The sequence below is a fragment of the Pelobates fuscus genome, chromosome 5, assembly GCF_036172605.1.
Source record: "Pelobates fuscus isolate aPelFus1 chromosome 5, aPelFus1.pri, whole genome shotgun sequence".
Taxonomy (NCBI): Eukaryota; Metazoa; Chordata; class Amphibia; order Anura; family Pelobatidae; genus Pelobates; species Pelobates fuscus.
In genome coordinates, this window is record NC_086321.1 from 369,978,684 (window position 1) to 370,003,576 (window position 24,893).

General features: G+C 39.7%; 1 protein-coding gene across 3 annotated transcripts in view; it reads left to right on the plus strand.

Annotated features, from left to right (window-relative positions):
* Positions 1 to 23,285, plus strand: part of SMURF2 (SMAD specific E3 ubiquitin protein ligase 2) — a 57,251-nt gene extending 33,966 nt beyond the window's left edge. For all 3 annotated transcript variants that reach the window (XM_063456145.1, XM_063456146.1, XM_063456147.1), the window contains 16 exons: positions 1,413 to 1,546; positions 3,829 to 3,894; positions 5,530 to 5,614; positions 6,096 to 6,179; positions 6,797 to 6,999; positions 8,618 to 8,702; positions 12,189 to 12,347; positions 15,383 to 15,593; positions 15,740 to 15,843; positions 15,964 to 16,078; positions 16,467 to 16,645; positions 17,294 to 17,431; positions 18,504 to 18,624; positions 18,882 to 19,083; positions 20,172 to 20,247; positions 20,403 to 23,285. In XM_063456145.1, coding sequence (XP_063312215.1) covers positions 1,413 to 1,546; positions 3,829 to 3,894; positions 5,530 to 5,614; positions 6,096 to 6,179; positions 6,797 to 6,999; positions 8,618 to 8,702; positions 12,189 to 12,347; positions 15,383 to 15,593; positions 15,740 to 15,843; positions 15,964 to 16,078; positions 16,467 to 16,645; positions 17,294 to 17,431; positions 18,504 to 18,624; positions 18,882 to 19,083; positions 20,172 to 20,247; positions 20,403 to 20,502 — 2,062 coding nt within the window. In that variant the 3' untranslated portion in view covers positions 20,503 to 23,285. The remainder of the gene's footprint in view (positions 1 to 1,412; positions 1,547 to 3,828; positions 3,895 to 5,529; positions 5,615 to 6,095; positions 6,180 to 6,796; positions 7,000 to 8,617; positions 8,703 to 12,188; positions 12,348 to 15,382; positions 15,594 to 15,739; positions 15,844 to 15,963; positions 16,079 to 16,466; positions 16,646 to 17,293; positions 17,432 to 18,503; positions 18,625 to 18,881; positions 19,084 to 20,171; positions 20,248 to 20,402) is intronic.
* Positions 23,286 to 24,893: the final 1,608 nt, after the last annotated feature.

A 24,893-nucleotide genomic window follows, 5' to 3' on the forward strand; every position in this document is an offset into this window, starting at 1 on the left:
TGCCCATGGTCTGCCCAGAGAGGCTGGCAATCCTTCTCTCCAGCCTAATCACATTGTGTGTCACCCACCCCACTGTCCTAAATGAATACTCCCACTCTTGGGAGGTTCGTGTATGTATAGGTGAGTAGAATGCTAGTTCTGTGTGTTTGAGTGACTGGCTAGTTATGACTTAATGTGTATTTTATTTGTGTCATGAAATTATAGCGCTCCTTTGAGCTTTTAGTCTTGCCTCACAAAAACATTGAGAGATTTTTGCTCTGACTTCTCAAGATATCTCCTATTTTTATATTGAGTACAGAAAATCTATTGAATCTATTGAATTTACAAATAACGGTCCCTATTAACACTATACATGTGTAACGAGTATATACCCCTACACGCAGGATCCAGCCTAACAGAAGACAGTACAGAGGAGAGATGCGTCTACCGGACCTTAGAGTGGCCGGACTCGACGTAATAGGATAAGACAGAGTCAGGAACGATCCGAGGTCAAGGGCACAAAGAGACAGCGTAAACGAAAACTAGCCGGGGACTGGTACACAGGAATCAGCAAGCCGGCAAACAGTACAGAATAGGATAAAGCGAAAACGAAGTCAGAATACAAAGCCAAGGTCAAATACGGAGAAACACAACTGAACACAACAAGCACTAAAGGGAACTGTAGCAGAAACCACGATAGGGCAAGGAACTAAGGGAAAAGGGTAAGTATAAGTAGCCTTCAAACTAATGTGATTGGCTCCTGTCACTTCCACTCCCCCAACAGGTAAGTGTATGGGGTGATTGGCATGACAGGAGCCAATGGGAGCCTTTTTGCAATTTAGGCTCCCACTGTCTCTTTAAGAGCGCGCCCGAGATTCGCGGCGCGCTCTTAGCTGCAGGCGGGACACGTGACCGCTTCTCGCGGTCACTGCCCGCCTTCCTGTCTGAACAGTCGGACGAGCCGCGCGCGGCTCGTGCAGCCGCAGGACCGCGCGCGGCTTGAAGAGAGGACCGCGTCCGGCCCCCGGATAAGGTAAGTACCGCTACAACATGTCTAATGTATATCCATTGAATACGGGAGGTGCTGTATAATACAGAATGCTTGTTCACCAGGCTTAATAATTAACAAGAGGCTTGCAAATTGTAGGTCAGATTAGTCAAACATAAAAAAAATGTAAAAAAAAAATCTAATTTGGATCTTTCCAAATCTGCAGTGTTGGCCTAAATTTAGACTTTTTCTTGTCCGTTCTTCGCCAGTGTTTAATGGTTATAGACCTAGATATTCAGTAAATACACAATCTGACAGTCTACATAATCTGAGCCGCGGGGCATACAGTCTAGCTGTGATCCTTCAGTTATACAAAATGTTCTCCAACCCCTTCTGTCGTTATTCCTTTTTGACTCTTGTTTTCCTCCGGATTCCTTTCTCCCAGGTACATTGGGAAGTCAGACTCCATCACTATTAGCGTTTGGAATCACAAAAAGATCCATAAAAAACAGGGCGCTGGCTTTCTCGGATGTGTCCGCCTCCTCTCAAATGCCATCAACCGTCTAAAAGACACCGGCTGTGAGTATAAACTATAGCTCTAGCCCCTATTATTTTTTTTTTTTTCATGCGTTTAGTCCAATCTGGCAACATATCAGAACTTTCCAATGACAAACTTTGTCTGTAGGTGAAAGGTTTGTTTATGGGCTGATTAGAACATAACATGTCTGCATGGGTACATTTCTGTGGTTGAATAAGCAGAGAGCTTGCTCATTCACAGATCTGCTGTCTACTTACTGTCTTCTATCAAATGCACCAAGTTTCCCTGACAATGGACCATACGTGGCTTTGTGTGGAAGGGAACGTTGATATTAACAATAAAAAAAAAAAATGGTGACCATCACTGCCATGATTACAATGCAGGTTTCCTTAAATGCAATGTGCTATTAATTTACTAAAAACAGAAATGACACCTGTCATGCCGCAAACAAAATCTTATGCTCAATCTAGTTATCTATTCATTGTGCTAGCAGTTTTGCGATTCTAGCATTGGCTAGGGAGTTTATGAGCAGAGTGACGTGATGTCACTCCATTCTGACGCTGGCTCTTTGGCAACAAAGCTAGAGTGCCAATGTCACTGACGAGATTTGATCTGCTTGGGGATATGTCACAAGCAGGTCACCAAAAAGGAACAGATGGCGGCCCAAAGGTGAGTGTAACGCCCACGAGCCTACTCTAGAATGGTGAAAAGGGGAGTATATTTTACATTTTAAAGGAGCACTTTAGTGCCAGGAAACAAACTCTTTTTCCTGGCACTATGGGGTCATTAGGTCCCCACCCTCAGGGCCCCCCTCCCGCTGGGCTGAATGGGTTAAAACCCCTTCAACCACTTACCTTTCTCCAACGCCGGGCTCCCTCTGTGCTGGGGAACTCTCCACCCTCTGCCAACGTCAGATCCGAATGCGCATGCGCGGCAAACTCAATGCTTTCCTATGGACGTCCAGCGTCTTCTCACTGTGATTTTTCACAGTGAGAATCGCGGAAGCCCCTCTAGCGACTGTCAGTGAGACAGACACTAGAGGCTGGATTAACCCTGCAATGTAAACATAGCAGTTTCTCTGAAACTGTTATGTTTACAGCTGCAGGGTTAAAACTAGAGGAACCTGTCACCCAGACCGCTTCATTGAGCTGAAGTGGTCTGGGTGCCTATAGTGGTCCTTTAATACACCATGTATCTACACCATGTATGGTGTATTCCAAGGGTGCCGAAAAGGTAGATCCCCAGATGTTGTAGAACCACAACTCCCATGAGGCTTTGCATGCCTTTAGAATGCTTAAGCATCATGGGAGCTGTCGTTTTTAAACATCTGGGGATCTGCCTTTTGGGCACCCCTGGTTTATTCAATGTATAGGGAGCGTTTACAGGTAAGTTAAATTATTCACAACCGGTTCACTGTAAGTAGTTATTTGGGATTTTTCTCATGGACCAGCAGAAGAGGAAAAACGATATCCGTGTGAGCTAGTGAGAAATCTAGCTTTGTGATTACACGTACACGTTAATATAAAGAAACAAGGCTTCCAGCCGGCTCTTGGCATCACATTGTCTCTGTGATGTTCGTGTAAGTAATCTGCCGGATTGCGTGTGGCCGCAATCTGGTTACATGTTTCAACCGTACAAATGACTAAATGTTAAGAGATTATAGTGAAGGATTATCGTACAATTGTGACCCATTCCTGTCTCGCAGTCCGAATTAATTCTCTGAAAGACATAGTAAAGACTGTTTCTTTCTGAAAATCACTTGTAAATCTATAATAAACTGCTGATCCTTGATGCTGACAACGCTGCAGACAGATGCTGGCTGCAATGTAAAGATAATCAAGCTGGTACAACACAGACTGATTGCAATAAGTATTGTGTCAAGTGCTTGTCTTCCTAGAATTTTCGGGATAATAACTAAACTGAAAATTAGTTGAAATAGTTTGTAGTTGGCTTGGGGAGGAGTTCTATCAATAAAAACCAAATAATTATAGTGACCTACATTCCCAAGCAGAGCAGCATTTAAAAAACAAAAAACAAAACATGATTTATTACATGTTTATAATTGGTTGTAGGCACCAAACCTCATCCCTAGAAGATCTTTAATCCACTTAGTTGTTATAGTGTTGCTTCATCGATGTGCGTGTTTCCATCTTCTGACACATTAAAAATCTGAATCTGCTTTACTTTCTGTATTCTGGAAAGAGAATTATTAGATTCTACTACTTCCCATTGCCAAGCAAATGTTGTCTTACATACATTCTATCTTACCTCATGCTTCTAATTCTAACTTTGCCTTTTCCAAAATGTCCTCTTTCCCTTGTAGATCAGAGACTGGATCTATGTAAGCTCGGTCCAAATGATAACGATACAGTCAGAGGTCAAATTGTAGGTAAGTGTTACTGGCGCCTGCCGTTAAATTTGTCTCTAAAAGCACTATAGCCAGAATATTTACATTTTCTCAAAATGGGATAGTAGGTGTGGACGTGCAGTAAATGAAAATGAAACGTAGAGTGATACAAAGAATGCGGTGCGCTCAAAAAAATGTTTCTGCATGAAGAAAAAAAATATATATGACAATGTATAATATTGTACTAAATACATGGATAAACTATGACTCAAAAATAACAACGTGGATATTGACCCATAAAGCGATCTGACCCCATGCTGGGCGCAGCAATGAAACTATAAGAGCTATCCAAATCAGAGTGTCCTGTAGCTGTCAAGACTGAAAAAAACTGGCGCCCTCGATTAATGCCAACCAGCCTCCACGCCTTTGCGCAGGTCAGCACTCTGTGCTTCACAGACCTGTTGCTCCAGGCACAGAGATCCATCAAAGTCTTGTGCATGTGGCTCTTCTGGGAATGTACACAGTGTGGGGGGGGGTTAGAGCCCATTGTAGCCTCCTGTAGAAAGTAGGCGGTTTCAACTCTGCGCCCCCAGGAGATTTGCCAGCGGACAAGGCCAGGTACAAGGCCAGGTACAAGACATCCCTTCAGCTCCGAAGTAGATCAAATGTGTCGAGTGCTCTATATGGGTGTCAGATGGTGCTTAGATTACTCGCCACGCTTCAGCTCGTCGTGCGTTATAGTGGCAGCCAGTTTGTGTGGAGCAGAGTATAAATAAAAAGCAAGTCTAGCTCTAAGCCAGCAGAGTCAGTGTAGACCGGGGTAACAGCTACTGGCCCAAAGTGGTGACCGGACCTCTAGCACCGTGCAGGCTATATTGAAGCAAGGGATCATAGCAGCAAGTCAGTTGCAGTGGGTAAATTGCCGATGATCCCCAACAATTCAGAAAAAAAATTCAGTAGTTGCGGTAGTTTCATTAATGAAAATACATAATAGCACTACTGTGCAAGAAGGTGCAGTACACCCTCTACTAATTTTATGATTGGTTCAATTCTAGCTTAGATGGTGGTCTTTATAATATTTTTGCAAATGTTTGTCAGTTGCATTTTTAAGGGGTATGGCACCTGCGTGCTTCTCTACTTATTTAATTGGCATAGCTTTTTATGGGCTTGCAGTGTCCTTCCTAGCCAAAAAATTAGTGCAAGGCCAGAAAATAGTTGTATCACTGTGTCGTTATGTGTCATTTTCTTCCCCGTTGGCCAAATGCCTGCCTGTTCCGCTGTGCCCACTCTAAAGGTCTGAGAGTGCTGGCCTGCAATATATCTGGACCGCAATATATCTGGACCACCCAAGGAGACCCCCTTAATAATCAGCTTCCCAAATCTAAATAAACAATGACCCTGGTGTACTATAGCTATGCCTTTTTAAACTGACTGAATATTCAAATCTCCGTTCATATATACACATATTATCACAACTAATAATTGATTTGGTAGTACCAGTGCTGTGATCTGCTAGGAAAGCAAGATGGCTCCTTCCTATTTATTTTATTGATCCGATTACTATATTGTAGGATAAAGTTTCTATTTAATGATTAAATGTCCATAATGTAATCTGAGCCTTTCGTCCCTACGTAGTGAGAATCCACTTTAAAACGTGTTTTTCCTGTATCTTTATAGTCAGTCTTCAGTCCAGAGACCGAATCGGTTCCGGGGGACAAGTTGTTGACTGCAGTCGTCTGTTTGATAATGATTTACCAGATGGGTGAGTTGTGTGTGTAAAAATCCCTGTCTGTGGCATCTTTATTCTGCTCGATATCATCTTGTCTCTTAATAGAGCCTCTCGTTAACACCATATTTGTTGTCATCCATTGTTTTTATGTTATTTAGAATGAAATGCAACAAGCTAAGTGATAGCCCTACTAACACAACAATAGCTTTCTGTTTTGTTCACAGTGAATGGGAGAGATGTTAATGAGCTAAGGATCTCCCCCACCCCCAATTTTCAGGGTGTGGTGTTTTTGTTTTGATTTTCTTTAACAAAATTATTTGAAATCATGCAAAAATATTTTATGATGCTCAGTCAATCTAAGAGTACCTTAGTGCTTTTATTGTTTATCGGTTGGTTTCTAGAGTTGTAGCATTACACTTTGCTTGTTGCCGTCATTAACTCTCAGCAAATTAAACCAATATCCAATTCCTAAAATATGCCTTAATATTCTCTGTACTCCATGTCTCCATTGTAGTTGGGAGGAGAGGAGAACCGCGTCTGGTCGGATTCAGTACCTGAACCACATCACAAGGACAACCCAGTGGGAACGTCCAACCCGGTAATCATACCAGCCTTTCTCTCTGATAGGCCGAGATCCTACAGTTCATTTAGTTTAGCGATAGGGGTGGGCATTGACCAAAGCTCTTTTTAAATATTACTGCTCAATTCTCCAACTGCTAGGGGTCTAGCCGTTGGCCATCCCTCTTATAAGAAATACACTTATTCAGTGGCCATTTAACCCAACATGTTTAATATCCTCTGTTTTATATCCAAACCAGGAAGAATTGCAAAAGTATCAGTAGCAATAAAGATGGGCGTATAGCGCGCTCTCTCTCCCTCTTAATCCGTCAATGTAATGAGCTACATAGTGTGTTCTGACTCAGTCCTCACCTCAGCTGTGAAGCTCCTGTGTAATTTTACTAATTAATCCATTTTAACTGTGATCTCGGCTGCTGTTGAGTTCTATATATATTACAGTTTGTTGTCTTGGAATGTTGCTGAAATCTTCCTGGTTTCCAAATACCCCAAACCAAACTTTGTGACCTAAGCCCCAAATACTTGGTTTTGGAGTCAGATCCATGTTCAGCTTGTTTCTGGGAATTTCGTTCTAAGTCTGTTTTGCAAGCAGCATTGTGCAGGATGTGATAACCTAGTAACATAGTATCCTCTCCATAGGCCGGCATCTGAATATTCTAGTCCTGGTCGGCCTTTGAGCTGCTTTGTAGATGAAAACACGCCGATTGCAGTAAGCAATGGGGCAACCTGTGGGCAAAGCTCCGATCCAAGGCTTGCAGAGAGGAGGGTCCGGTCCCAGCGGCACAGAAATTACATGAGCAGAACACATTTACACACCCCTCCAGACCTGCCAGAGGGATATGGTGAGTCGTTTAGATTATTGCCTCCAGTTCTGGTCGCCTGTTTTTCCCATAGGAAGCCATTTTGCGTCAGGCCATGCTGTAAATTGACCTCCACTGTTACAAAGGAAAAGTTTACTCTTAATGGAAAACTGTCATATGTTTTGCTGACAATAAGATTATGTAATATAGCCATTGTGTACATTGTTATGAATACATGTTGATAACTGCATGTCCTGGCTTACCCTTGCTCCATGGGGGTTACCATCTTCAGTCCCCTTTGTTCAGAACACCATTTATCCTCGAAGACCACCCATATTTTAAAGATCTAAATCCATCCCGGAGTTGCATTTTTCTAGCTGCTGTGTGCTTACTGATGATTTCACAATTTGTGAACGCACACTAGCTCTTAATTACAAAAGGAGTAAAGATGGCTGCCCCCTTAGAACAAAGATAAACCAGGAGATTCAGTGAGTTATTTACTTCTATCTATGTATTACAGAATTATACATATACAGGTTATTATAATGGCCGCTCTTGAGCTGTCCTGATTCAGTTTATGTAGATAGATTGTAGATACTATACAAGATAGTAGCCGTTATCCAGGAGCTTACTTAGTAGAATAAATGAGGTAAAATTAAATGAAAATGTATTAAAAAATTTAATTTAAATAAAACTGGAGAGTGGAAAGAGTAGTCTAAAATTATAGGTTGCGTAACGTCCTTAAGTATGCTTAGTATGGATTAACCATTAAATGTCTAATATAACTGTATAGTGGGACACAATTGTGTGGAACCCAAGTAAGTAGAAAAAAATATATAAAGAAAATAGGATAAATTGTAACCTTACTGCTCAATTGCAGGAGTGAGCAAGCTCAGTACAACAAAACTGGTTTGTATTAGGCAATATATATATATCTATATATCGCTGGAAACAACTGTAGGTATCAAAGTATTATTTATTATAAATTGTTAAAAATCGAAAGTTCAAAAAATGAAGTAAGTATCATATCCACAATATTAATGCCAGTCAATTACGGGTAAAAAAAAAATGCAAGACCACCTTGTATTTCAGTTTAGATGGATACGGATGCTGCTTGTAATCCTCTTGCCCAGATCCTAATCGCCGGTGAGGACGGCGTGCGTTCCACCTCGAGCCTCACTTTGGGGGAACAGCACTGCTTGTGCGGCGGTGTTAGTGATGCGTCTGGGATCCGAGATAGGTGAGTCTTCTGCAGAGGTACCCTGGCTGGATAAAGATCGTGTGGATATTCCTTCTGGCTGTTCTAGCTGTCTGACGCGTTTCGTAGAGAATAGCTCTACTTTCTCAGAGACGGACATCCTCATTTATTCTACTAGGTAAGCTCCTGGATAACGGCTACTATCTTGTATAGATTCTCTCATAGGTTCTTGGTGAATCCCTATACCTTTCCAGTTTCAGAGCTTTTGTCTAACAGTCTGACTCCCTCTTTTCTGTTTACTATTATAGTTAGCAGTTTTGTTTTCTGATTCAGTTTATGCCTAATAAACTGTGTTGATCAAATGTTAATTAACCACGGTGGGTTAGGGGAGGGTGACCAAACTCTCATGACATAAAGCGCTTTGTTTTCAGCTATCTAACATTACTGCTTGTACCCTAACAGAACAGAGGACCACGCAGCAAGGCCAGGTATATTTCCTGCACACACAAACCGGGGTCAGCACGTGGCACGATCCACGCGTCCCGAGGTAAGAATCGTCAGATCTTTCTGTGTCAAACAATGATTTCAGAGATCAGAGCATTCCCGTGTCAGTGTAAAAAAAAAAACATATCTGTTTAAAATCATTTCCAGGAATATTAAAAAAAAAAAAAAAAAAAAACCCATACATCACAGTGAGTCAGATCAGAATTAACATACATCAACTGCCTGTAATACACAGCATTGCCAAATAGCCGCAACAGCCCAAGTGACACGGCAGAATATAGATACTAAGCTTTGCACTGGCTCTGGGTTATCTGCAGGTTTCCCAAATGACTGTTACCCTGTATTGTTTTGCTATCAATTACTTTTCAACGTCTGTTTGTATATGTGCCCAAACACAGCTTTACAATTTAAACAGAAATGCACGTAATGATCAATATATGTATTCCATTCCACACCCTGGTGTAACCTTTTAACCCCTTAACACCGCAGCCAAATGTACAAGTTGTGAACGAAACAAAATGTAAACAAAACCTGGCATTTGCGCTATATGTCTGTCCAACCGTAATTCACCTCTTTCATATTAAATGCACCCCCCCTTATTATATATCATTTTATTCAGGGGAAACAGGGCTTTCATTTAATATCAAATATTTAGCTATGAAACATAATTTAATATGAAAAAAATGGGAGAAAATAAGATTTTTTTTATTTTTTTAGTTCTATATGACATTTTAACTGTCAATGTCATAATACTGTTTGCTTTTACTGCAATAAAATACACATATTTGTATTCAGCAAAGTCTCACGTGTAAAACAGTACCCCCTATGTACAGGTTTTATGGTGTTTTGGGAAGTTACAGGGTCAAATATAGCGTGTTACATTTGAAATTAAAGTTCGCCAGATTGGTTACGTTGCCTTTGAGACTGTGTAGTAGCCCAGGAAATAAATTTACACCCATAATGGCATACCATTTGCAATAGTAGACGACCCAAGTTATTGCAAATGGGGTATGTCCAGTCTTTTTTAGTAGCCATTTGGTCACAAACACTGGCCAAAGTTAGCGTTAGTATTTGATTGTGTGTGAAAAATGCAAAAAACGCCAATTTTGGCCAGTGTTTGTGACTAAGTGGCTACTAAAAAAGACTGGACATACCCCATTTGCAATACCTTGGGTTGTCTACTATTGCAAATAGTATGCCATCATAGGGGTAATTTTCATTCTTGGGCTACCATGGGGTCATAAAGGCAACGTAAGCAATCTGGCGAATTATAATGTGAAAAAAATGAAACACAAGCCTTATATTTGACGCTGTAATTTTTGAAAACACCATAAAACCTGTACATGAGGGGTACTGTTGTACTCTGGAGACTTCGCTGAACACAAATATTTGTGTTTCAAAACAGTAAAAAGTATTGCAACAATAATATCGTCCGTGTAAGTGCTGTTTGTGCGTGAAAAATGCAAAAAACTTAACTTTTACTGGCGATATCATCGTTGTAATACATTTTACTGTTTTGAAACACTAATATTTGTGTTCAACGAAGTCTCCCGAGTAAAACAGTACCCCCCATGTACAGGTTTTATGGTGTCTTGGAAAGTTATAGGGTTAAATATAGTGCTAGCAAATTAAATTCCCTATATTTTCGGCATGGGTTGTCAGGCAGGTCCCGCTAATTGTAATTAATTAGGATACCTAATTATGTAAAATTATTACATAAATATATGTGTAGAATTAATATATGTGTATATATATATATATATATATATATATATATATATATACATATGTGTATATATACGTGTATATATATATATATAATTTTTTTAAAATATTTTTATTTATATATAGGTATATATATAGTGATATATACGTATATATTTATGTATATAGATATATATTATTTCGTTCTACGTGTATTTTGATATAAATATATATATATATTAATATCACAATACAGTTAGAACGAAATAAAACACATCTATATATTTTTTTAATATTTTATTTTTTTACGTATTTACATATTTTTTTTATATTATATATAAATATATATAACAATAATTATATATATATTTAATCAGTATCAGTCTACGTGTAATTTGATATTAATATATATATATATAATTATATATATATTAATATTAAAATACACCTAGACTGTGTATGTGTGTGTGTGTATATATATATACTTAGATCATAATATATATATATATGATCTAAGTATATATATATATATATTTTTTTACACTTATTTTAATTAATTTGAATTTGATTTCCAGCCAGCAGGGGGACTGTCATTACAGTTAGTCCCCCTGCTGGCATTGCTGCAGCCAGCTATCCCGGCCATGTGATTGTGAGGTCCTCGCAAGGACCTCACTCTCACATGGCCTGGGGGGGGGCTGAAGAGAGCAGACGTGCCGCGGGGGGCTCCCTGGGAGTCCCCCCAACCGCGATCGCCGGCGTGGGATCGCCGGCGACCGGGTAAGTTACAAAAAAACGGAGGGCGTACTATTACGTCCTGCGGCATTTAGAGCCGCTTAGAATAGGACGTAATAGTACGCCCTCCGGTCTTAAGGGGTTAAAGGCTGCCTGTAGTGAAGCACAAATCACATATCTGCCCTTTATAGAGCATTGCGTCCCCTGCCACCTGTCTTGCATCAATGAGTAAGGGTAGAGAACTGTAATATATGCCATCCATGAGTGACCTGGCCAATCACCCCCATGTGGCATACTCCCCAACCCTCAATTCTTATTTTGCATGGGCGATGCTTCTTGGGTTATACAGGGAACAGGCGTATTCTTGTATCATGCGCCGCTATCCCATATGTTTGTGGCAGAAGCAATTTTTATCTAGGTGTATTTTTTTATTTTAACTTAGTTTATTTTAATAATATTGGTTCAGGCACAATAGAAAAAAAACAAATGATGTGTGAGACAATACAGTAAAATCCAACACTGGTGGTAAAAATACAAGAACGAATGTTGCCAGATACACAATCACCTTTGGGGATAACTGTGCAGCAAAATTAATAGGCGGTCTCATGGGTGTTCCTCTCCTATGTACAGCCTTTGTTACTTTGGAGTTATGAGAAGTAACGTAGACAAACTCTGTGACAAAATCTCCTAGTGATAAGCAGGTTGCGTCCTGCAAAATCTAAGTGTATATTTTATACATTTCCCAAGAACTATGTATCAATTGAATCTCTTTCTACATAATAATAATAATAATAATAATAATAATAATAACAACAAGGTATTTAACCAGGAAAGGTACATTTAGATTACTCTGGTTTCCAAGTACGTCCTGGGGATGTTACCGTAGCCCAACATCCAGGGGTTGTTACGATTACCAAGTTTAATGGTACTAATATTATGGACGAAAAGTACAATTTTATGAAGATATGGTTATGTGCAAAGTATCGCACACGTGAACTTTGTCAGCGTTTATTACATTCTTGCGCTCTTCTCTGCATTGGTGAGATCTATCACTTTGAATTTTATTTTCGAAAACGTTAATTTTACTTTCTAGGGATCTTAGCAACGTAAACTGTGAGGAACTTGGCCCACTCCCTCCAGGCTGGGAGATTCGCAATACAGCAACAGGAAGAGTTTATTTTGTGGATCACAACAACCGAACGACGCAGTTCACAGACCCTCGGCTGTCGGCCAATCTCCATCTTGTATTAAAGTAAGTTTGAAATTCTGTGTTTTCATATTGCAGGGAAACTTGTGTGACTTAAAGATCCACTTTAAGCCAATTATGTAACAAAAAAACGTAATGTAGAACAAAACAATAAGTATCTTTCTTACAGAGACCGATTTATACTATATTTATACTATATACTATACAGAGTACTGTGCATTTTGTTCCTATTCTGCATCTATGCACACATACTGAGCTGCCAGAAAAGACAGACCACTATTTACTAAAATAGTTCAATTGTGACTATGGCCACATGGGCGTGCATAGTTTTTGTTTGTTTGTTTGTTTGATATTTATTTAAAATCTGCTATTTTATCATCTATGTTGCCATTCAGCATTAATTTATTAATAATCGTAGTTTGGTAAATAACGATTCTAGGGATCAAAATAAGGGACGCTTGTGAGGTCTGTATCACAAATCTCTTGCCAAGTTGTATCACAACTTCTTTGTCCTCTTTCTGTACTTTCCTCAAAGCTGTCTGTGCAGGATGGAATGTGGTCGGAGAGATGCTAATCATTAACTGTTTATAGTGGGGGGTTTTTAAATACCTCTCCACTTCCTCATAACTGCAAGTCCTTGGCTGTAATTTAATCACATGTGGGTACACTCTAAATCCCCAGACATTTGTGGTCTCATGGACAAGTTTAAGATCACTTGTGACGATTTTTAACACGTATACGTTTACCTACTTCTGTATTTAACAAACACGTATTTGTGAGATGTGCAAACCAAATGAAATGTTGAAATCCACACCTTTTTATCCTGCTGATGGGTGCCTCCACCTTAGCTCCCTGTCTGTCACTGTTATAAGCTCAGAGAAGAGGAGACATTATACTATAGTTCTATTTCTACTCTTTGTTTGCAATGTTTGCGGTGGCTTTGCCATGTCCGAACTGAATTATGGTGTAATTTTCTAAATCTTTAATATATAGTTAAAAGAGAATAGACCATCTCGTTATTTAGATGCATGCGCAATAGGCTCCCAACGCATTCCTTTGGGAAAGCATTGGATTGGCTGAGATCATCACATTTGATGATATCCACCATGGAGGTGGGGCAGAACCAGCCGTGACAAGTTTGGGACAGTACCGATGAAAGGTGACTAAATTAATTTTTAACAGGAGTCAAGGGAGGGGGCAGGGACCTAAAATGTTCTTTTAGAATTATTGTCAAAATACGTTTGTATTCTTGGCAATATAGTGTTGCTGTAAAGTAAAAAACAAAACTCTGAACTCTCTCTTTATTTCTTTACATAGTTACATAGCTGAAAAGAGACTTGCGTCCAAGTTCAGCCTTCCTCACATTTGTTTTTTGCTGTTGATCCAAAAGAAGGCAAAAAAATCAGTTTGAAGCACTTCCAATTTTGCAACAAACTAGGAAAAAAATCCTCCTTGACCCCAGAATGGCAGTCAAATTTATCCTTGGATCAAGCAGTTATTACCCTACATTGAAAGATTATATCCTTGAATATTCTGTTTTTGCAAGTGTGCATCTAGTCGCTGTTTGAACATCTGTATGGACTCTGATAAAACCACTTCTTCAGGCAGAGAATTCCACATCCTTAATGTTCTTACAGTAAAAAAACCTTTCCTTTGCCTTAGACGAAATCTTCTTTCTTCCAGTCTAAATGCATGACCTCGTGTCCTATGTAAAGTCCGGTTTGTGAATAGATTTCCACACAATGGTTTGTATTGGCCCCGTATATATTTGTATAATGTTATCATATCCCCTCTCACGCGACGTTTTTCTAAACTAAATAGGTTTAAATTTGTTAACCTTTCTTCATAGCTGATATGTTCCTATTAATTTTGTAGCCCGCCTCTGCACTTATATATATATCAATCTTTGGTAATCCAGGTTATAAAAAAGTATTTTAGCAAATACTCTTTGTAACACATCCTGCTTTTTATTTGGAATAGAGTTTTGACAGTTGTGCTTGTTTTGTGGAAATGTTTTTGTGTGTGTGTGTGTGTGTGTGTGTGTGTGATTAAATAGTATATTTTACTCTTTAGTACTTACTCTTAATAGTATATTTTACTTTTCTCGCTCTCTCTCTCTCGCTCTCGCTCTCTCGCTCTCTCTCCTCGCTCTCTCTCGCTCTCTCGCTCTCTCGCTCTCTCTCTCTCGCTTCTCTCACCCCCTGTGCTATATATTTAGTTTGGCCTTCTTTGGCCAAAACGTTAAATTGCATTGAATTCCATATAGTTCACAGTTTGGTGAATAACCCTGTGTTTGCCACATTGGGGATATGGATCCACTCGCTGCATGCATCCAGTAACCGAATGGCTCTCAGGAGTGACATCACAGTATGTCAGAGACATTAATAAAATGTTATTGGCTCAGAGGCTGTGAATACCATGTGACTGTAATATTTATTCATTGCTACAAATAACATTTATGGAACTCAGTCAAATTCATCTGAATGATCGGAATCCCTCCTGCTTTGCTCCTTGTATTAGAATACTGGGATTGTTTTATTCAGTGACAGCTGTCCGAGGAGAAGGCGGTCACTGTTTTGGCAAAAGTAAATTAATATGCGCAGTCAACCAGTGTATAAACCTGCGCTGTGTGAAATATATGCAGACATATCGCCACGCACACACGGACTGTTTATATTGTATTACAGGTAGAGCCTCACACGCTCTCTCCACCCCCAACCCCGTAATGTAATACTTTTTGAAACACGAGGCCAAGTGTAATGTATTGGATTTTTTGTGTTTCGTTTGATGAATATGATTACGTTGGTGCTATTACAGTGTGCGATTACGGTCTCTTGTTACTGAAACTTGTTCAGCCTCATCTGTATTAAATGTTCACGTTGGGCCTTCCTATTCTGACTTAGGAATTTACACATAACTAGGTTCTCTGTATATTTCTAAATGGCTTTAATGCATCATGATCGTGCCGGAGCACTCTTTTAACTATTTTATATTCTATTGAATTGCGTTGGAAGCCTCTTGTAGCCTATAATTCTTTTGGTTTTTGTAACCGTTACTTTGTTTTTGTTTCTTTCTTTTAGTCGCCAGAACCAGCTAAAAGATCACCAACAGCAACAGCAGCAGCAAGTGGTGACCCTGTGCCAGCTTCCAGACGAGGTGGAGTGCCTCACTGTGCCACGTTATAAGAGAGACCTTGTGCAGAAATTAAAGATCCTGAGACAAGAACTCTCCCAGCAGCAGCCTCAGGCCGGTCACTGCCGAATCGAGGTGTCTCGAGAAGAGATCTTTGAGGTACCTGTCTTTTTTTTTTTTTCTCTCTTTTCTCCCCTAGTCTCCTAGCTTAGAAATGTAGCTTTGCATACTTAGCGGCTTAATGATGGTTTAAATAGTCAACTCCTACTTACACCACAGCTTTCATGTCTGTTTATTGATTGTAGGAATCCTACAGGCAAGTAATGAAAATGAGACCGAAGGACCTGTGGAAGAGACTTATGATAAAATTCCGAGGAGAAGAGGGTTTGGATTATGGAGGTGTTGCAAGGTAACGTTAAACCGGACTGTGACCTCTTATCACTATGGCAGGCCACCTGGTTATGCTGCCGCCCCCATGTTGTTGGATGATGAATAATAAAGTTAATATTTGGACCTTTGTGTTTTCTAGGGAATGGCTGTACCTCTTGTCCCATGAAATGTTAAATCCATATTATGGCCTCTTCCAGTATTCACGGGATGATATATATACTCTGCAGATAAATCCGGATTCAGCAGTTAACCCGGTAAGAAAGTTAGCAACTTCTCCAGTGAGGAACTACAGTTAATTATTTTAATTTTACCGTCCAAGTTTTCCACTTAAGTGTGAATTGCTGGGAACTCAAACCGAATTTCAAAATTTAGACCAATATAGCCAAACTAAAAAGAGTCTAAGTCCGCTATGTTTAACTATGTACGTTTTTGAATGTCAGACAGTTGACACATTCATGATTAGAAGTATGTGCTATGTATTGGATTTCCTGGATGATTTGTGCAACTTTTTTTTTTTGTAGATTATAAGAATCTTTAAGTTTCTTTACCCACGTGGTGATGCAGCTCTGCCATTTTACGAGCGTTTGTTCTGTGGGTGACATTCAAATCTTTCTAAAATAAAACCGCATGCTTTCATTCTAGGAACATCTGTCGTATTTCCATTTTGTTGGTCGGATCATGGGTATGGCAGTATTTCACGGACACTACATAGATGGGGGCTTCACACTACCATTTTATAAACAGCTTCTTGGGAAGCCAATTACGTTAGATGACATGGAGTCGGTGGATCCAGATCTGCATAACAGCCTTGTTTGGATTCTGTAAGTACAAACTTTATTGGAGCAGTTCTCATCAACGCACTCAGGGAGGTTAGGAGAAAAGTGTTTGGCTGTTGCAAGAAAACAGACAGTAGGGTCGGGGGGAAAACTTTGGAGCAGCCAGCATTTTGATGGTGCGATTTGGAGATGAGAGGACTTGTAATGTAGTGGGGGTGGGGAGGCATGCACTGGAAGGGAGCATATGGAGGTCATTGTTTTGGAGAGAAGGAATGACACTCACATGATGCGGGATGGGCTGGCATGGAAAGGGTGCGTTGGAAGAGCATGTGGAAGACTGTATTGTAGGGCAGTGGGTAACAAACAAAGTTTAGTGGCCGTTGGTAAAGGCCAGCACTGGAGACTAATAATCCAAAATAATAACTAATTAAAAATAGCAATGTTTTGGGATGGAGGATGTCTTTCCTTTTGTAGAGAGAGAGAGATACTTAAATACGTTGGATATGGAGTGGAAATGAGTTGGTGAAGTGGGTTAAATGGTTCCTGATTTAATATCAATCTGTTCCCCGTGTTCTATGAATGCCACAAGCTTTATACAGAAATATAGTATTTTGTTTTACACATTTCTTGTAGAAAGGTTGCTTTTAGTCACATTTCTTTTGTTTCATATTCCTGTGTCTTTATTCATTTTAGAGAAAACGATATTACAGCGGTGTTGGACCACACGTTTTGTGTGGAACATAATGCTTATGGTGAGCTCATCCAGCACGAACTGAAACCCAACGGGAAAAGTATACCAGTCACAGAAGACAGCAAAAAGGAATACGTCAGGTAACTCGGGTTTTCTGCTTCCCATATACTACATCAAGAGGGCTTTTCACTTAACTCCAAATTGTAGTGAAATTAAATCTAAATGACAAAATTACACCTAAAATAGCCGAGCTGTGACTGCTAGGGATTTCAAGAGCGTCTCCAAATGGGCTGTGCTAGTCTGTGTTTTGTAATTCAGATTCCAGCTTGCCACAATTCACAGCTCTGTGAACAACTCTGTAAGAATGGGAATCATGTTTCCGTGTTTATGGTAAATTAACGGAGTGAGGCAGAATGGTATTGGTCCACGTGATGGAAATGTATTTTGATTCCCACTTTATAGTCCATTAAATATTAATATTCAAATATATGGCTAAACTAAAATTAGCACCTTCTAGTGTTCCTGTAATAACCTCTGAGTTTGCATCACGTGACATATTGTTTTGGGCAATTGGTGAGAATTTAAATCATCTACCATGTCACGATCATTCAGGTTTTTATAATGTTTGTTTAAATCTGTTACAGAAATTTGTGTAAAAATGTGAAAATATATATTTATACCATAACTCCTTAGGCAACAGTCCTTTGGATGGAACTGTAAAAGGAGACTGACTTGTCATCTAGTGAGATGGCACACTTAATATGCCAACTCTACGGAATGTTAGCATTGGCAAATCAACCAAGTGTAGCTCCAGCGTTCATTATCACCCATATAGGGAGGAAGGGGTTTTAGAGTGGGCACTGACCCTGGCACCCCACATCTAGGGTGTCAAAGTGAGGCAGAGAGGGAACAAAATGGATATTTAGCCCCAAAGTGTGTCGGTCTTATAAACTGAGCAAATGTTTGCTTCTATGCCTGGTGTATATCAACAGAAAGGTCCTTGCTGATCCCTGTGCAATGTAGCCATCTATTGCCTTAGTTCTTACTGTGAAGTGAAATGGAGGGGTACTTACTGGCATTAGCTTAGAAAGTATATGCAGCTACCCGGGAAGTCTATTTAGTCCTATCAGGAAGAGAACACATTGGAATATTTGTTGTTGTGTGGATAAAAGGCTTGCTGGTTGAAACGCTGCCATTATCTTGTGATCCCAGGTTGTACGTTAATTGGAGGTTCTTACGAGGTATTGAGGCGCAGTTTCTGGCGTTGCAGAAAGGATTTAACGAAGTCATTCCTCAACATCTGCTGAAAACGTTCGATGAAAAAGAACTTGAGGTCAGTCTATTAACTCAATGTGGCTCCCAAGGGAAATTCATATTCTAAAGAGGGATTAGAAGAGTATTGAGGTTGTCACCTAGTGTCTTAGGGGCGAGGACATTTGAGGGGCTTGTTTGAATAAGGTACATCCATTCGGCATGTGTAAAGATTATTTTTTTTTTTTTATATAAGGGCATTCGAAGGCCATGTTTTAATAACTGGTAACTGTCCTGTGCCATCTTGCCAGGTTTTTTATTATTTAATTTGTTTTGCAGCTGATTATCTGTGGACTTGGAAAAATCGATGTTAATGACTGGAAATCAAACACCCGGTTAAAACACTGTACTCCAGACAGTAACATTGTGAAGTGGTTCTGGAAAGCAGTGGAATCTTTCGATGAGGAGAGGAGAGCGCGTCTACTCCAGTTTGTAACTGGTTCTTCTAGAGTTCCCCTCCAAGGGTTCAAAGCATTACAAGGTGCAACACCAGTATATCCAAAGAATGTGTGTACAGAATAGGGTCATTCAGATACTGTCCCTATGGACCTTGTTAAAAACCCAGTTTGACAGTTCATGCCCATTGTGGATGTTGCAGATAAGACCTATTGTGTGCTAGCAAGATGGAAGGTGATGTATTTGTTGTTGGTACAGGTCAGCCCCATTCAGTCTTTGGTTCAGTTGTAGATTTCTCTTTTATGGTGATCTCTTATACCGACCATGTCTTAAACAAAATCGCTACATGCAATTATTTAATTCAGGAGGCTGTGCACTAGTTAAAGGGACACTAGTCCCCAAAACAACTTTAGCTGAATTAATCGTTTTTTTCTATGTAGATCATTGCCCCTGACATTTCACTGTTCAATTCTCTGCCATTTATGCAGCCCTGGCCACACCTTGCCTGGCTGTAACTGACACAGCCTGTATAAATAACAAAATGGTTTCATTTTCAATGTAACTTACCTTAAAGGTTTTTATCTCCTGCTCTGTAATTTGAACTTTAATCACACACAGGAAGTTCTTGCATGGTCTAGCCAGCTATTAGCAGAGCAGTATATACAAAATTCTAAATTAAACAATTTGCAATAAAATAAGTGTAAATATATCATGTTAAAGGAAGTGGTTAAGAAAGCTCTGTAAGTCACATGCAGAGAGGTGTACCTAGGGCTGCATAAACAATGTGATTTAACTCCTAGATGGCAGAGAATCGAGCAGTTAAACAGCAGGAGCATGATCTATACACCAAAACCACTTCATTAAGCTAAAGTTGTTTTGGTGACTAGTGTACCTTTAATATCCACATCCATTCATGCCCTTTTCATCTAAATACTACTTTTGTTTCAGTTAACACTCTGATGAGGAATCCAATGAAAGGTTTGCAGTTACCATAAAAAGTGGACTGTTCCTCCAGTAGAAACTTCCATTTATTGCACATTGTTACCCATAAATCCTTCAGGAAATCAATCCTACACTAGCTATACACAAGATTCAGGCCTCTACCATACTCTCTTAATTCCCTTTTAAAAAACATTTTTATCTCCGCTTATATTTTTTCTATTATATTCCCAGGTGCAGCCGGTCCGAGGCTCTTCACCATCCATCAGATTGATGCTAATACAAACAATCTCCCCAAAGCTCATACATGGTAAGATTTTCTGAAGGTAGATTGGTTCAAAACGAGAGCCATTTGGCTTCTTATAGATTGAGTCTACTTAGGGCTAAAGAGAGAATATAAATTGCGATGGGAGGGGCAGCTGTGTTTTTGGAACAGGCTTAAATCTAAGTTCTTTTTATTGACAGCTTCAACCGCATTGACATTCCACCGTATGAGAGCTACGACAAGCTGTATGATAAACTCCTCACAGCCATCGAAGAAACCTGTGGATTTGCAGTGGAATGATGGAGACTTATTAACAATCCGCTGTCACTCTGCGTCCTGATGCTTCAGGTGCCCTAACATGGATTTAGCCTTCCGTGGGACCCTGTGATCGAGAAGAGGAACTGACTGTAACGAGAAAAAAATGTGTGTTTTCTATATATTGTGATATATACCTATGTATATTTAAATGATATATATTATAATATATATTCTAATATTATACACATTTCTTTCATCATGAGAAAAAGTCGTTCTGTGCTTGCGACTTAGCTGCTATTTAAAACAAATATCTTGAACTATATAGAGGATGCTGACTTTGTATGGAGAAGCAGCGTTTAACAGATAAAGACTACTATTTTTTTATAAGAAAAGGGACGTTTATTACATTCCCTGTTACCGGACACTACACAAAGAAGATTTTGTCGTCGGTACAAGTTTGGCCACCCGGGTTTGTCTTTTCTCTCTACTGGTGGAAAATCTAGAGACAGGCAGGACAGTGGATTTAGTCACTAGCATGACTACCAGCAGAGAGACAGTCTGTTGTGCATATATACCACATGTGGCTGTTGCCAAAAATAGATCTTATAAGGTATCTGTCACTGGCTTGGCTATGGCCAGAAAAAGACAGCCTGGAGTTGTCTGTCCCGCACATAACTTCCAGCGCTATCTGTCCAAATGTGACTTCTGGCGGGGAGGCAGCCCAATGGCGTTTGACAGCACGTCCACAGGCAAGTTGGTGGGCAACTGTGGGCTGTCTTTTTCTTTTTTGTTTTATGGGACATGGCCACCAGCAGCAAGGGCAGGCAGACATCCTGTGGTATTAGTCATGGGTGTGGCCACTGGCAGATAATAAAAACCACATGGGAGGTGTCCAACCATTGTATCTGCCGGTCCGTCCCCTCTGTTGTGGGAGAGCTCTTCTTCTGTGATGTCACAAGTCACTGACCGTATGGAGTGGAGTTTGACCCCAGAGCATTTTCAAGTAGAGGATATGAACAGATAAGATCTCCCATCCGCTAGTGGTCTTTTGTTTCATCTATACACCACTCATGTTTTTATTAATATATTTCAAATTCTTATTCCAAATGAAATAATTTAATGCTCTATATGCCTTTTTTTTTCTTCTTTTTTTTTTATAAATATTCCAGCTATCCTTGTAAAGGTTATTTGTGTTTTTATAATTTAAACAAGTTACTTTCTACAAAAATTTGTTCATAACACATTTTTCATAACTGCTAAAAACACTTTATGTAAATGAAACGTCTAACCACTGATATCGTATCTTTTACTGTGTAATAACCTGTTTTGCAACAATCGCCATATTTTGCTACTAACAATTATATTTAGTATGGTTTTTCAGACAACCTGGAGATGTTTTAGAGCAAACTGGACATATAGTTCAGTCTGAAAGCTTTATCCGATTTCCTACCTCCTCTCTGTCATCCGGTCCTGGTCTTTATTCTTTGTAAATAGAATTTAAAAAAAAACATTTTTAAAGGAATTTTCTATGAAAATTCTGTACATATCTGTGTAGGCCAGGTTTCATTTCAAGGTTTTTGGGACAATCTTTAAATCCCATGGTCAACTAAGTGCGCCTTTCCTGTCTAAGACAGTCTTGCGTATCAGTTATTGATGTTGGGTCCATTGTGTATGGAGAGAGTGAAGTTACAGCAGCCATAGCTCAACAATGCCAGGGATGTCTGTTTACGTCCACAATTTTAGAATGAGCAGGACAATTGCCACCGTGTCTAGTAATTAAAGTGCAACTCCCAGGGAGAAAAAATGGCTATACATCTTTAAAAGTAATTACACACTCACACACTCACTATCTGTAATGACAAGAGGGAAGCTAGTAATGAGGTATTGGTGGTAGAAGATGGAATAGTATATGCCAAATTAAAACCCACCTGAGCCTTGTGTGGTCAGCTAGCATATTGTTGACAGAGACCGCAAACTGTTTGGTATCCATTGCAGAGATCAGAGCTATTGCTACAGTACATGTTTGTAGAAATGCACTATAGATATTCCTGGATTACATACTACCTGACCTGCAACTTAGCTAACTCCTGTTTATACATTTGGTTTATATGATTTCCTTATGCTCCAAGTCAACCGTAGAAGCCATCTCTTGCTGATCTCAAAGCCTGCCACCATTCTCTTTAAATCTCTACATGTATCTGAATTATTGAACCTGGAAAGGTTTAGCTCCCACTAGGCAATAAAACATGTATTTGAAACAAACATCACTTTGTAAACCACTAGAGGGCAACACTAGCAGTTTGTTGCTCATTCTCACTGTTTACCCAGTGGTGTTCACTGGGTCCTGCTGTTGGCTCAATCGTTTGCATTATTCTACATTGTATATACCAGCTGCTGACCCAGTCCGAACTGCAATCCATAGTGTGTGCACATGGTACACGGCTCAGTCTTTTTTTGTTTTTGGATACCACAGGGCTATCAATGGATGTAGGGCTATGTCTGGCAGCTGTAGAGTTAAGACTATGCCCCTTAATCTCTGAGTCTGCCATCTAAGGGTTAACTGACCTCAGAGTGCCTCATGTCTACCCTCGAAACTGTGCTGTAGCAAATCCATTCCACACAATTAACCCCTTTCATTGCCTCTGAATCCCACTGGCAGTGAGGCAGTTAACTGGCTTTTTAATAACTGCATTTTTATTTTTAATCTGATTTTTTTTTTCCCCCCTCACTAACCTGGCAACACCAGCATGTTGTGTAACATCATGTAATATGATGGAAAAACTGCTTCAATTTATAGCTGATTAAACAAATGTGTATTTTCCAAACCTGGTGTGTTTGTTTTATTCATAAACCACTGACCGCTGTAAGTCAGCCTAAAATGGACTTCACTTTTGTGCACCTGACAGATGCTGGTTTTGTCTGGTAAACATTCAGGGTAATTGTCCACTAAATCTTCCCTAATGACGAAAAGGTTGGCTGATTGTAGTTGATGTAATCATAAAGCAAGTTTTGTGATGTAAAGGCAAGATGCCTGGTCTACCGGCTATAGATTAGAGGAGCACATAGGGTTTAGCTTGCTATATTAGTTGCAGCCTATAGTAATACTCCATCTGTTTGAGTATATTCAGGATAGGTGAGGAATCTTAACACCATGCCAATGAAGACAAGCAGTGCTTGCGTCTCAGGATTATTTATTTATAAATACTGGGTGCCTCCATCTTGGTGCACTGATCTGGACTGTAACAAATCTTTAATATAAGAAAATTAAGCAGCTTAGGGTTTTGTTCTCTTCAGTGTGTCATGATTCACCTTTGTATCACTAAAGAAAAATCTGCAATAATTACACAGTGTGGGCAGTTTAATTAGGAAATTGTCTCTTTAGGTTTTAGTTTTCATAGATAATGAATGCAAACATTTGGTTCCTGTTGCCACTTACCTCAATTGAATATCACACTTTGCACACAAGCTGTTTTATACATCAATGTGTTAAAAAAAAAAAAAGTTCTGTGTTTCGTGAAAATGTTTACCAGGCTTCTCTTTTGGTACAGAGTGCATGTATGGGCACATCGCCTAGACATCTGTTTCTGACCAGTAGCTTGTTGCAAACCTAACAGCCCAGCTGCTGCTACAAGTCTTGAACTAAGAGTCAACGGCAAACAGACAGCTCTGTGAATGGTAATCAAATCTTTATATACTATACCTTGCTAAAATGAAGATAGTGTGAATGGATGACACCAGAGACGGACGAACCATTATCGTGTCAAAAAAAAATAGACAACATATCTACTTTAGAGTTCAAAATGTTTGCAACTAAATGCAAAGACTAATGTGAATGGAGTCTAGATGGTTCTTACCACTCAATACAAATTGAGTAAGTGCACTTTGTTTGAAATATACTCCACCCCAATGACAAAATGGGCTGCTGACAGCATGTGATAAACCAAGTCTGCATTGCAGAACTCCAGCGAATTTGGCCTCTTTCTGGAGTGAACGGACAGTCCATCCTTTCTAACTTGCGACAGTGCTGTGAGCAGGTGTTAAAATCACTTCCTCACAGTGCTTGTGTAAGGGAAGCCAGGCAGGACAGCATCCTACAGTCTCGTGTTTGTCCTAGTTTCTACTGGACCTCTGGTACGCAAGCAGCTTTCCCCATCTTTCAATAAAATCTCGATCTTCAGTGTAGCACTGTGTTTAGTGTGCTGCAAGTGGCCCAGAATGCTAATGGAAGCCCTGACTACCAATGACTATACTTTCAGAACAATCTGTTCCAAAATGAAGTGATACTTATTGCAGACCGTTACATTTTGGCATAGAAGATACAAGGACACATTTGTGATGACAACATAGTGTAGCATTTTGAGCTGCTAATAACAACATGCTCAGTGTATTCTACCAGTTGTATAAATATAACTTGTTGTTCAGTGCTAGCGAAC